Source organism: Oreochromis aureus, linkage group 17, assembly GCF_013358895.1.
Source record: "Oreochromis aureus strain Israel breed Guangdong linkage group 17, ZZ_aureus, whole genome shotgun sequence".
NCBI classification, from domain to species: domain Eukaryota; kingdom Metazoa; phylum Chordata; class Actinopteri; order Cichliformes; family Cichlidae; genus Oreochromis; species Oreochromis aureus.
In genome coordinates, this window is record NC_052958.1 from 27,665,446 (window position 1) to 27,679,350 (window position 13,905).

Below are 13,905 nucleotides of genomic sequence, written 5' to 3' on the forward strand. Positions count from 1 at the left end.
ATCGAGCACATAAATCAGTTTTTGTTTTAGTGTGACCTCCATGGACTCAAGTTCTGGTCTGTTGGTGTGTGCTGATATGCTGTGTTTGCTTTTCTCCAAATATCTCCACTTATATTGTTCCACAAGTTCTTTTAAAGAGAGGAGAGGCTTTCTCCCAGCAACCTTTCCAAACAGGCCATACTTGTTCAGGCTTTTTCTAATTCTTCTGACATAAACTTTAAGATTATCATGCTAAGTGAGGCCTGTAGAGTCTGAGATGTAGCTCTTGGGTTTTTGACATTGTCTCTAAGTATTTCACAGTCTGGGCTGGGAGTGAATTTGAATTGTAGCATTGTGTTAATACAGATGTGGACAGAATTATTAGCTCCCCTATGAAAAGTTTCATTTTTCTAAATGTACTTTCCCAAGTGCTGTTAGGAATTTTTAACAGAGCTTTTCCAAACAGTGCAAGCATTCAAAACCAGGCTATTTTACTTTACACACAGAAACAAAAACAAAACGTACCACAGTCAAAGTTATTAGCCCCTCTGATGCTAACAGTCAGCTGTGTATCCTTTTAAAAACAGCCTACAGTCATTCACTCACTACGTGGTTATGCATTAATTAATCATTAGTTATTATTCTTCTCTGGCTCTCTTCCACAGCACGTCTTTGTCCTGTCTTCCTCTCCTGACCACAACCTGCTGTGGCAGATGGCCGCCCCCTCCCTTAGCCTGGTTCTGCTGGAGGTTTCTTCCTCTTAAAAGGGAGTTTTTCCTTCCCACTGTAGCCAAGGCACTTGCTTACAGGGGGCCACATGATTGTTGGGGTTTTCTGTTTTCTTTGTAGTATTGTAGGGTCTTTCCTCTACAATATAAAGCGCCTTGAAGCAACAGTTGTTGTGATTTGGTGAATATGAATAAAATTGAACTGAACTGTAGTTTTCAACAAGTCTCACACGTCTTCTGAGCAATCCCAGCTCATTCTTCTTTGGTGAATCTCTCAAGCTCCTCCAGATTTGTTGGTCTTCAGTTCACCACACAGATTCATGAGATTCATGTCAGGGCTTTGTACGGGCCAGTCAGTAACATTTATTTTAGTCTTCTGGAGGTAGATCTTCACAGGCGTGACATGTATTTTGGGTCGTTGTTGTGTTAGAAAACAAAGCACCGATGCAGATCCAGTTTTGCTGCTGTTTGAGGTTTTCTTTGAAAATCTTCATACATCCTGTTTTTCCTCACGATTCCTTGACTTGACTCCCAGTTCCAGACGCACTGAAGCATCAACAGTTCCTCACTTGGCTAAGTCGGTCACTTGTTGGCAGTTGTTCTGAGGTCTTCAGGCACATCTCTCACTAGTTTTCTTTTCAGAGTCTTTAAAGTCGTTCACTTCCTACCTCTGCCAGGGTTGTTCTGTGCTGTGCAGCTATCTTTTAATTTCATTACATTTCTCACTCCAGTTCTTGACACTGTGATAACTTTGCATGTCTATCTGCTCCTTAGTAAGCGTAAACATTTTTTTTCTCAGGTCTAAACTGATTTCTTTTGATGCTTTCCCAAGTTACAGCTCAAACTCTGGCTGAAGTTTTTATACTGTGTGTAAACTGGACAGCAACCCACAGTTTTAATGATTTTATATGTTTTAAGAATTATAAAGTTAAAGCACACCAAAAACTTTAAATCTATTATTTGGGGCTAATCTTTTTGTCCTTGTCTGTACACACCTGAAAGTCCAGACCAGCAAATTACGAAAACTTCTGCTTTTGTAGACATCCTTACACTTACTGACAATTAATTAATCAGGTGCATCTGATTACCAGCACCCGGCTGTCACTTAACCTCTTGGTTCGTAAGGATGTAAGGTCTGGTATTAAAAAAAAAAGAGTTAATTTTTTTATAAAGTTGTACAAAACTGTACAAAAGACAAAGTAAACTGTACTGAGGAGCACAAGTTACTTAATGCTGATTGGACACCACCCATCTGTTCATCCACCTTTCAGCTCAGCCAGAGACCCACAGTCGAGGAGCTGAGAGAGGCGAAGATCCTCATCCGCTTCAGTGACTACGTGGAGGTCGCCGAGGCTCAGGACTACGACAGGAGAGCAGACAAGCCGTGGACTCGGCTAACAGCTGCGGATAAGGTTCATTTCTCACAAAGACTGGATTTAAGTAATCTGTACTAGTGTGCTTTATCTAAGTGTGTGTTTCTTTGTTCAGGCTGCCATTAGAAAGGAACTGAATGAGTTTAAAAGCACAGAGATGGAGGTGCATGAGTCGAGCCGTCATTTGACCAGGTATGGAAAAGTTACACAGAACAGCTAATGAGCTGCCTTACAAGACTGCAAAGCACTTTTTGGGGTTTTTTTGTTAAATGACGTTTGTGTTGGGGAATGTGCCAAAGTAAAGGTCATGGTGGAGTTCTGCTATGGACAGCAGTAGTTTTAAGAAGTCTGATTACACTTTTATAGCTGCCTCAGCCTTTATCAGCTAAAGCCTCACGTTGTCAGCTGTAGCTGTACCATGCTGCGCTGCCTCCAGATTGTTAAGCCCGTAATTATGAGCAGCCAAGTGTGAAATCTTCAAATTACTCTCCTAGTTGTTGTTTTGAGGCAACTGCAATATCTCCCGCTTTGCAAGGAAACCAGCAGAGGTGTTAACATACTGATAGAATCATGCTGAAGTCACAGGTGCTAAAATCTGGTGTTACCATTAAAAATATAGGCTGAGTGGAAGTGAAGTTTTTCCTTTCGGGTTATCCTGTCAAAAATTTGCTCAGTGAAAAATTCTAATTCATCTTTTGGGTTTGTTGGCTTCTTCGGAAAATTAAAAGATGACTCATTTATTTCAACCTGCTCCATCTCTCCTAAGTGCAGCTTCAGTGGTTTAGGTCCAGCAACGTTTGTCTCTCCTCCTCTCAGTGATTTGGAGATGGTGGCGCTGATAAAAAAGACAGAAGGCTGAGCTGGAGGTGTCAGAGTTAAATATGTTGAGGTTTTCTTTGGGAGTGGCCAAACTGGACAGGATTAGAAGCAAGCATATCAGAGAGAAAGCTCAAGCTGAGTTGTTTTGTTTTTTTTCGGAGACAAAATTAGAGGCAAGGCTTCAATATCTCCCCAACATGTTCCCATGGGGCCATGCTTGAAACAGCTGACAGGGGCCCTCACCGTGTTGGCCTTTTTTTGTTGCTGGTTTGGCCTGGAGTCTTGCCAAGATGCTAGCTTTTTTCGAATTTGAATCATAACTCCCTAGAACAGGGGACGCTTGGAAACGCTTGGTTTTGGAGTAAAAAGCATCTCATACACCGACCATTCCACACATCTCACAGGTAGCCATTCCAGCCTTTCCATCAGGGTAGGTGTAGACTTGTCCATCGTTCTTGATGGGCGGACTGGCAGGGATGGAGGCTGCCACCTCATCTTCACTGTCATCTGAGCTAGCCCTGCTGGTTGACTCCTCGCTGCAGCTGTCATAGCCATCAAACATCCCGAATGAGTCTCGTCGCTTACGATCTGAACCCAGAGTACGCTCAGCCAAATCCCTTGCATCTTCCTTCAGCCCTTCATATAAATGCTCTTCTAGTTACCTGCACCTAGGGTTTGGAACCTAGCTTTGAATTTTAGTCTACCTAGCAGGATATCAACAAATTGCTCTGCAGCCGAGATGGTTTTGACATTTTCATAGGAGGGATAGTGGATACGTTGGACAAAGGACGTTGAAGATTGAACTTCCAGGCACGTGGTTCATGAATGAAGTAAATTTAAATGGTTGGTGCCAGACAGGCTGCTCTGAGTAGTTTCAGGGATTTTCCTGCACAATCATCTCTGTAGTTTACACAGAATGGTCTGAGAAAGAGAAAATATCCAGTGAGCAGCAGTGCTCTGAAAGAAAAGACCTTGTTGATGCTGGAGGTCAGATGAGGATGTCCTGACTGCTTTGTCTCCTTTTAGATAATTTCATTGTGTCAGAATAAAGAACATTTCTTCAAACATGCTCATTTTTTCTTCCCGGTTTCTTCCTACAGGTTTCACAGGCCATAAGTCGGCTCAGAGACCTCAGCTATGTTTTTAAAATTCCTTAGAAGTCTCGAGTGTTCAGACTGCTACAGCTTTCCAACATCAACTTCGAACTGATAGGTTGGCTTCATCACACGAGCTTGAGCCATTACAGGAAACGGGAGAAAAACACTGAGATGGACGGATCTATGACTGTCTCCCCTCTGTGGAGACTTTGGTGACTTCTTGATATTCAAAAGCTTTTAATTGTCATTTTTTTATGATGAAGAGGTGGTGATATCTTTACTTTGCAGCACTTCTGTTTTTTAACAAGGCTACTGGAGGTCCAACACAGAATCTGTGCCAACTTTATAGGATGGGGACGGTAAAGGATGAAACACAGGGTTTTTATTTCACTCTCACTGTTTTCATGCCTGTACCATATTCTCACCAGGCAGAATTTTTCTTTGGAGTATGCTTGTGTTAGCTTGATTTTACTCCACGTATGACATTTCGGTAATTATTTCTCTTTGCCAGAGGAATGAAAACATTCCACAAGTGTGTACTATTGCAGGCAGCTGAAGCTTAAGCCAAATTGCCCTAAAATCCTAATCAAAGTCCAAGAGTGCTCTCTACAACAAAAGGAAATTCCCGTCTCCAAACACTTTCACATCAATCCACTGAGCAATAATGTCAGATTCTCTCTTTTCCATCCATCTAGTTGTGGGCTGCGTTCGAGTGTTCAAACACTTTTCAAACTTCAGATTCCCATTTTAAACCAAAGCAACTTGACCTGTTGTGGAAGCCGTGACCTTGAATGCAGAATTCTGGAGTGACGAGTATCGAGAGTTCAGTAACCCACTGTGTCGCTGTGCCTACAGGCGTGTTTACAGGGATTTCAAAGTTGCCAAATAACCTTGTTTATTTGATACAGAATATTATCTGTAGACACAGTAAAATGTTACTGAGCTCTCTGCTGAATTACAAGAAGGACTGTGTTTGCATTTCACCTTTTATTGTCTGACATGAGCCTTTTCGGTACGAAACGTGTCAATCCTGCCACCTTACAATTTGCTTTTTTTTCTCCCTTTTTAATGGTTTACACTTAAGATTGGGTCCATGAATTGGAGGTTTTTACCATGTTATTGGTGAGAACGAGCTGCGTGGGTTATGATTGTGTGTCTGAGTGTGTGCGTATGCAAGAGTCAGTAATATTACTGTCGCTTGTACATGTTTAAAAAATGTTTTGAGAAAACTCTTCTCAGAATTCTAAGAGGATGTACATAAATTAAAAGGCTTTTCAAATGTTTTTTGTAAAGCAGAAAGACCTGCATGTGGGTATTAATTTATTGTGAGTCTTCTATGATGTATGCAGTTTCTTAAAGAAAGAAACTTATTAAAAAAAATAATAAGTTACTGCCTTGTCTGTTTTGTTTTTTTTCCACCCACCACCAACTCAAGTCTCTTTCACCAGAATGGTTTGCCAGAGTCGCAGGGAAAACCTGGAAAATCGACGTTATGAAAAGGTCCCCTGGCTTATCAAAAGCAGCCATGATGAGTTTTCAGTTCAGTTCAGTTATGCAGAGACAAAGCCCCGTGGACGGCGAGTGCCGCAGTGTCTTAGTGAAGCATTGCGAGTCCAGGTGGATTCCAGGAAAGAAGATTACTTCTGGTTCCAGATATTTTCCTCGTCTGGCTCCGTGTTGCTATATAGCATGGATCAGGGTGCCAGAGTACTTATGCCACAAATCAATGGCTTTAGTGACAATGGCGTCTGTGTTCTCCTGCGGTATCTGGAAGAGAGATTAAAGGGAAAGGTCATACAAAGCACATGCTAGGAGAGAAACTCTGTGTGTCTGGACTGAAAACAGATTTAATATAAAATGTGTTCACTCGCTCTGTACATTCTAAGTGTCATTCAGTCACAACCAGAACCTGCAACATCTCTGCTTGAATGGGTCGAATCGGAGCACCTGATTGGTAAGAGTCCGATCATCTCCATTGACTCTAGTGGACAGTTTGCTTTTTGTTTGTTTTGTTTTACAGAAATAATTGATCACAGAGCCGGAAGTTAGCAACACACACTAGAAAAACTGCATTTTTAGAAAGTAAGATATTAAAAAACCTAAACTGTATTAGTGCACATCAATCAAATTCACTGGTGTATTAAAACATGTTGGTTGATTATTCAAAAATGAATTAGCAGATTTTGGGCATGTTAACTGAGGCCAAATTAGGCTAGCACAATATTAACTAAGAACAACTAATAACCTGTACATTATTTTTATCTTAATGTTATTTCATCCAAAATTATGAAATCAGAAAAGCCTACAAATCCTGCCGACTGTAACTGTAATTGCTGTATCTGCATCTGATTTACTGTACTAACTCGAAAACCCGGGCTGGAGTGTTTATTGTTTTATCAGAATCCAGGTATTGTTGGACCCATACTGTGAGACACAGTTGCCTCTTATACTCACATTGCACAAGAATCTGACCACGCCCTCTGGACGGTTGATGCCCATCAACATAATTTTGTAACTCAGCAGGATCTCCAGGGCCACAAATACCAGGATCTTACAAGAGCCACTGATCACCTTGTCCCACACCCTAAAGACAAGGGAAGACCACAATCAGACCAGTAAAAGAGCCTGGATTTGAACTTACATTGTTTTGTTTTTTGTTTTTTTTTTTTTTTGGGGGGTAAAGTTTGATAAAAATAGAAACTTAATACAATTTCTACAAATCTTTTTGTTTTTTAATGCATCACATGCTTTAAAAAGACTGGCTGTCACTTCGCATTTAATAATTAAGGCTGTAGGATAGTGGAGATTATTCCCGAGGTGAGCCAAGAGCTATGGAATAACACATAGTGCATTCGATTTTTGGAAAATTTGGAACTTACTGCTACATTAAGGTGGACCTAATAAAAATACATAAATTACAACGTAACAAGTACTGATTTTGTTCGATGTGTTTCATTATTCTCTGGGTCTGTAAATAAATTATAAATAAATGAGAAAGTACCGCCAAAATCTGTGTAGTCTGTCCTCAACACAAAATCCATTTCATGCTGTTAGTAAATTTTGGGCTACACTCCAAAAAACCCTTGAGAATACGGAAAGAATGAATTGGCTTTCAGGTGACCTCTATGACGCAGTAACTGCGCTATGACAAACAAGTTAAGACATACTGGACAAAGTGCAGCTTTCATGCCCCTTTATGCTGATGACATTTGCTTATTCATTAACACTGAAATCGACAAAGTTGATGGGCATTTGGGTAGAGTCAGCTGTTGCTACACTGCTTGTTGAGCCTTACCATTCTTTGTAAATTGTGGCTTTGGTTGATGAAGAAAAGATGGCCGGCAGCCTTCTGAGTAAGACAAAATGTGGAAAACCCTATATAAATGTTTTCTGCCATGCTACCATGACTTCATGCTAAAAAAAAAAAAAAATTAAAAAAAAAAATGCAAGAACGCCCTTTAGCTTATGAGAATGCAGCTATCCTTGTTTTGTTGGATCAATCCAAAGATGGTGAAATGAGCAGCTTCTGGAGCAAACAGTAAACTGACCTTTGCAGGCTGGATTCAGGCAAGCAGCCAGCAAAGCAGTGTCTGAACCAGAGGTTGTAGGGCAGCTGATGCAGGGCTCCGCTGTTCTTCAGATGGTTTAGCAGTCGAGGTTCCTCCTGACTCAGATAATGCTCCAGGCTCTTTGGCTACACCAGGAGGAAAATAACCAAGTCTTTATTTTAAGATCTGTGTGATCCAGTTTGATGGATCATGAGAACTTTACCATTATGCATTATACAAACTTCAGTTTGTATAATGTGTATAATGCACTGAATGTCAGTGTCTCAGCATTCAAGTAAAAGAGCCTGGATCTGAACTTACATTGGTTTTTTGGGGTTTTCCCCCAATCATCTAGTCATCTAACAACATACTACCCAGCACGTCCTAGAGCACACTTAAATAAAGTTAAAGCTTGATAAAAATAGAAACTTAATACAATTACTACAATTTTTTTGTTTTTTAATGCATTACATGCTTTAAAAAGACTGGCGGTCACTTCGCATTTACTAATTAAGGCTGTAGGATAGTGGAGATTATTCAAACTAAAGTCATACCAAGATACACTCTCACTCAGTGTCTCAGCGTTCTGTCAAAACTACATCAAAATATGTAGATTCACAAATTTATAAACATATAAGTACGGTTGTCACTGTTTTAAAATCCTCAACTACGTGAAACTGAGCACACGTACATGGGCTCTACTTTGACAGTTCGCCGTAAATGGAAATTAAACAGCCTTTAAAAAACTCAGACTCAGCAGAACAGCTGTCTGTATGCACACAGCTGCAAGGGTTATTTACAACAACATTATCAGTGCAGGATTATCTCTAACATTGTTAAACTTCACAAAGATGAGCAGTCTTTTATTCACACTGCTCATTAAAAACTGACTTTACAGAAAAAAAAAATTACATAAACACACTTTCATCACCTAGTTCTCATCATTTGTCCTCCATTCTTACTGCAATTTATCCTTTCTGTGACCAAAACTATCCAGAAAATGATTTGGTTTAACTTAAGAATCTTTTGAAATTTTTCTAACCATTGTTTTTTTTCCTTTTTCTGATCAACATCTGAGGCCTGTACTATGAAGCAGATTTATTGTATCACCTGCATTGTGCATTAAAGCGTGTGTGTGAATTGGTGGATGACTGGATGTGTAAAGCGCTTTGGGGTCCTTAGGGACTAGTAAAGCGCTCTACAAATACAGGCCATTTTTATGTTTTGACAGCACACCTGGCCATCTTTGTGACATATGTTGCCAAGACTGTCCCTTTACTTTGAAAGTGCTCACTTAGACTGCTAAAGTCTGAGTTACTTTATTTCGACTACTGAACACTGAAAAGCTGCACTAACACCTATTTATTCCCGTTCCTTTAGTTAATCTATTAACAATGTCAAACAGTTTGACAGGCTTATAGTCTTTTTGCACCAAAAAGGTGATTCACAAAGAGCTAGTAGCTGGAAACTTGGCATATCTCAGCATGGTGTACAGTGTGTGAAATGATAAAAACTAAACATAACACTTACAAGGTGAGGTACTGAGTCTCCAAACTTTGTATGGTACTGATTGACAAAACACTTGACGAGCCAGTAGCAGTCAACAGGATCATCTACAATCTCTTCCATGGCTCGGCTGATGGAGAGGAAGTCTTCATTCTCTTCATCCTGGTGAAGAAGAAAAAGAGAAAAGAAAACACATCAACAATACAGACCCAGAGAAAAACACTTAAAATAAAATCTGTACTTTTTATGTGGTCATTGTTTCTTAGTGATCAAACAGCTATACACCAACACTTTTATTGAATAGAATAGAATCTTTATTGTCACTGTTACAAGAACAATGAAACACAGTTTGGCATCTCTCCGCTGGCAGCACGTAGATTTACGTTCAGTTTGTTTAAGGACAGGAGAAGACGATAAAAATAGACATAGGTTTTAGGGGTATCTACTCAGGGAATGTTTGTTACACACAATGTGTGTAATACACTTGTTGCAGCTTGTTGGGGATAATATATCAATCTTATCGGTTTTCATCTGCTGCAAATAGCAATTTATATCAGATTTTTTATTTTTCAATTTTGTGTTAAACTTGATTTTCCATAAGTGAGCTACTTTTTTATGATTCAACAGCTTTCTGTGAACATCTCAGTTAACCACAATATCTTTGTAATAAGCATGGCATGAGCTGGATAGAAAGACCTCAAAAATCAACAAATACATCTGAGCAGCCACAAACACACACAAACGAAAAATAGATTTTCTTATTTTAGGAATGCAGTGTATTTTGTGCTCCTCTTATACAACCTGATTTTAAAAAGACCTTTTCCTAAGTAACTGCTTCATGTGCAGTTACATTGGTATTAAAAGTAAATCAAATTCAACATCATGAACATCTGGAACCATCCCCGGTTTAGCCATGTTTGCTCTGACACTTCAACTGGCATTTCTTTGATTCTCTCTGCAGCAGAAATTTTTGTTTTCATGTATAGTTGTCTTTTAAAGATACTACTACTTTTGATTTTTACAATTATATTTCACCTTTAAAACTATTTACCTTGCCTTGGTTGGTATCATTATTTTCAATCTCACATGTCTGAATTTACAGTTGTTTTTCATTGACATACTGTATTAACACAACTGATCTAAAATCACACACAAAAACCCCATAAAAACCTAGCAGGAAAAAGTTACTAGGGGGGATAAATTCAGTTTTAGAATTTACATTCAATGTTAATTGTAGCTAGGTTCAAAGTGTTAATGCTAGCTTATTTTAATTAACAACATTGTCATAAGCAAAACTAGGGGTGGCAAAAGATTATTTTAGGGTGGCACATACCACACCATGCCACCCCTGTAGATCAGCCCTGTTCACTGCAAAACCAAGACTCTGCATGTCAACATCTCCTCACACACCAAAAAAAAAGTTAAATAAACCATCTGTGATACCTGTGACTATTCTTGGGCAGTCGTTTTAGTCACTATCCAGACTTTTGTTTCTGTAGTTTGAGGTCATCACATTTTTTTTATTTTACAATTTTTAGATGTTATAAGCATGACATAATAATTTCAATTGTTTATTTTGTCTCGTGAATTCTTGCTTGATGTACTTTTTGTTGCTATGATCTTTTGTTTGATGTTGAACTCTGCTGCTCAACCCACAAATGCATTTTCTTTACAAATGTGGCACCATTTAAGGGGAAACAAACAGGCTTTCGAACAGTGTGAGATTTATTTCTTTTTAAGATCACTGTTACAAGAAAGAAAGAAATGAAAAAACACAACTTTCCTTACTTTTTGTGCTAAGCTTATTATCATCTGATATACTTTATCTTACCGGGAGTGAAGTCTCAGAGCATCGCGGGAGGGTCTGGCTCTCCAGTTGGAACATGCGCAAGTAAACGTGGGTGGAGGGTGTGGAGGAGTTGATGTATCTCATCACTTCCAGAGCTTCCAGGATATCCTGATACTGCTCTTTCCTGTAGCCCCCAACCAGAGCATGAGAGTCACTGTGTGGAGGTAGGATGCCTGCAGGCACAGATTAATTCTAGTTAAGAAATGTATACCCACACATTTAACAAAACTGAGTTAATTTTAAAAGAAGGAGTGCAGTGTTCAGTTTTAGTGGTCAGATTAACCTATTTATCATAAATACGTTCCAAACAAGAGAAATAGAAGTAAACTAAACATGAGTTTACATGCAGCTCTTAGCCTTGCATATTTTGTACTCCAAATGGCTGCATATGTCTATACTACGAATCACAATTACTGAAAATGAATATTTTAAATATAGTTTTACAAAATCTTTAAAAAGACTAGGACAGTACAATAGCCAAGTGATTCTCTCCAGTATTTTTTGTTTCTACCCATCTAGTCATATCTGCACAACTGAAGAGGGTGACAGGGTGAACGTCTGATCACATGTGATTCTTACCCAGCAGTACCTTCCACACATGAATCCTGTACATGGAAGGAAGGGGGAACCGCTGACTGAAGGTGCTTAGCTTTTCTAAATCTGTAAGAGAGCAAAACTCTTCAGGTATGAAGTTTAAAAAAGGAAAATTGAAATAAATAAATGAATTTAAAAATACATTATTTTTTTTTTTTGTCTGTCTTTTTCCAGACAAAAAAACATGAAAAAAGCCAGCACAGCATCATAACATCAATAGATTAAGCTTTGGTCACTGAGAGAGTTATTTAAAAAACAACTAAAAAAACAAAAAACATTTTCTGATTAAGAATTTACTAAAGTAATAAATCAGCAAAAGTGCTGCCAAAAGACAGCTGCTTAGCAGTGGTCTCAGAGGACAAGTAGTACCTCACAAGAATTCAATTCTTAAAAGGTAAAAGAAATCCATATGTTTAGGATGATGTACTCCCTTTTACAGTGTATGACTCAGGAAAACAATCCTGTTCAGTTATTCATTCAAGTTTGAGATCTGTGGCAGTAAAAGAGGAAAATGTTAAGACTGGAATGTTTTTCCTCCTTGGAAACCTGCAACATGACCAAGAAGGTGCACTTCATTTAAACGATCCTCAGTTGTTAGTAAGAGACCCAAAGTGTGCGTAGAACATATCTCTCAAGCCATTACACACCACCAACACCACCAGCCTGAGCCACTGACACATGGCAAGATGCATACTTTCATGTTAATGTGCACCATATTTTAACCATCCACCCATCTACCATTTGAATGCTGCAGCAGAAATCAAGACTTATCAGATCAGACAATGTTTTCTACTGTTCAATTCCAATCAGCCCATGAAGATTAGAGTCTCCGTTTTCTGTTATCAATTGACAGGAGTGGCACCTTCTGCTGCTGTAGGCAATCTGCTTCTACGTTTTACATGCCGTGCATTCATATTGGCACTTCTGCATAACTAGTTGCAATGGGTGGTTCTTTAAGGTACTGTCGCCTCCCTATCAGCTCAAGCAGCCTGGCAATCCTCCTCTGACTTCTGCCATCAACAAGGCATTTTCACCAAGAGAACTGCTGCACAGTGCATATTTTCTCTGCAAACCCCAGAGTGGCCTGTGTGGGAAAAATCAAACCAGATTATGTAAACAACCATGCCACATTCAAAAATCACTTAAACCACCTTTCTTCCTTTTGCAAGACTCAGTTTGAACTTCGGCAGGTCATCTTGATTATGCCTAAATGCATTCAGTTGCTACCACGTGATTGCCTGATGAGATATTTGCGGTAATGAGTAGCTGAACAGGTGTGTTTAATAAAGTGCTCGTAAAACTACGTTATACCACAGCATTGGCTTACAGGTATATTGTTATTGTCATGGTAGTGCGGAAGCTTAGCTGGCAAGAGACTTTACACTGATGCTACCTATGCTAGCACAAACGATAATTTTCCGTAGTTGGCTATTACCCACCCAGAGGATTGTCTTTGAGTAGTATCTCCAGGGACTTTTTCTCCTCCACTCCTCTGAAACCCACTTTCTCGTAATATGCAGAGCGAAAATTTCTCTGAGGGTCGTCAGCCATGGTGCCACCTGGACAGTTAAACGTGCATTTCAAACTAAAGAAAAGCAAACTTTAAGTATTAGCCCGTTTTAGCCTGCATGGACATAAGACACAGTTTCTCGTCAAGACGTGCAGCTTGAGGGAGAACAGAAAAATGTTGGCGGACTAAAAAAGTTAATTACGACGCCCTGCAGTTCGCTGGAACACAAACACAGTGAACACAAAGACTCCTACCTTGACGTTTCAAAGCGTTTCGGGCTCCCGCGACCCTGAGCCACACAAATTTAGACGGCTGTGACAGGCTGTTTCACACACGTACAGCTATTTGCTACATAACGTCAGCAAACAAGCTAATGTTAGCTTAGGAACAGATAACCAGCTCAAAGCATAACTACTCTAAAGTAAAAATTATCCGAGAGACCACTAAATAGTATTAAAGCGGCCGTCACAACCAGTGATAAGAACAATTTAAACAGATAAAAATTCTACAGATAAATTGACAACCTACTCCGGATGCCATACAATGTTATTAAGAAAACCCTTCCGGGTGATACTGTCAAAATAAAATCCGTATCAACGTTCCAAGTATGAAAACTAATTTTATTTTGAAAATATAGATTCCCACGCCACTGTCACGCGTCATTTATGATTGCACTTTCAACTCTGCTTGCCTTGCATTTCTTGAGCTTTACCTTGCAGGTTATTTATACTATAAAGAAATAACTAATAAAGAAAAAATCAACAAGCTTCTTTCTTTAAGGGAAAGGTGTGTCACAGCTTTCTTAACCCACTTTGAATTCTATTTAGATTTAGATTGCTACTTTTTAGACTTCCTATATTTCTTTTATTTAATTGAAATTTTCTGAGACATTTTTACCTTTT

General features: G+C 39.2%; 2 protein-coding genes across 5 annotated transcripts in view; one reads left to right on the top strand and one right to left on the bottom strand.

The window, feature by feature from the left end:
* The window catches only part of phactr1 (phosphatase and actin regulator 1), a 20,534-nt gene extending 15,158 nt beyond the window's left edge, over positions 1-5,376 (top strand). The window contains exons 11-13 of the mRNA XM_031732428.2: positions 1,979-2,119; positions 2,196-2,272; positions 4,000-5,376. Coding sequence (XP_031588288.1) covers positions 1,979-2,119; positions 2,196-2,272; positions 4,000-4,015 — 234 coding nt within the window. The 3' untranslated portion in view covers positions 4,016-5,376. The remainder of the gene's footprint in view (positions 1-1,978; positions 2,120-2,195; positions 2,273-3,999) is intronic.
* tbc1d7 (TBC1 domain family, member 7) lies at positions 4,969-13,558 on the bottom strand. Of its 4 annotated transcripts, XM_031732431.2 has the most exons (9): positions 13,258-13,557; positions 12,933-13,052; positions 11,479-11,559; positions 10,882-11,072; positions 9,075-9,212; positions 7,545-7,690; positions 7,292-7,345; positions 6,451-6,580; positions 4,969-5,763 (listed from the first exon to the last, which is right to left on the bottom strand). In XM_031732431.2, the coding sequence occupies exons 2-9, from the start codon at positions 13,042-13,044 to the stop codon at positions 5,677-5,679; spliced, it is 939 nt and encodes a 312-aa protein (XP_031588291.1). In that variant the 5' UTR covers positions 13,045-13,052; positions 13,258-13,557; the 3' UTR covers positions 4,969-5,676. The 4 variants fall into 4 exon arrangements, with proteins under 4 accessions (XP_031588291.1, XP_031588294.1, XP_031588293.1 ...); XM_031732434.2 differs by lacking the exon at positions 12,933-13,052 and having other exon boundaries at positions 13,258-13,558; XM_031732433.2 differs by lacking the exon at positions 7,292-7,345.
* Positions 13,559-13,905: the final 347 nt, after the last annotated feature.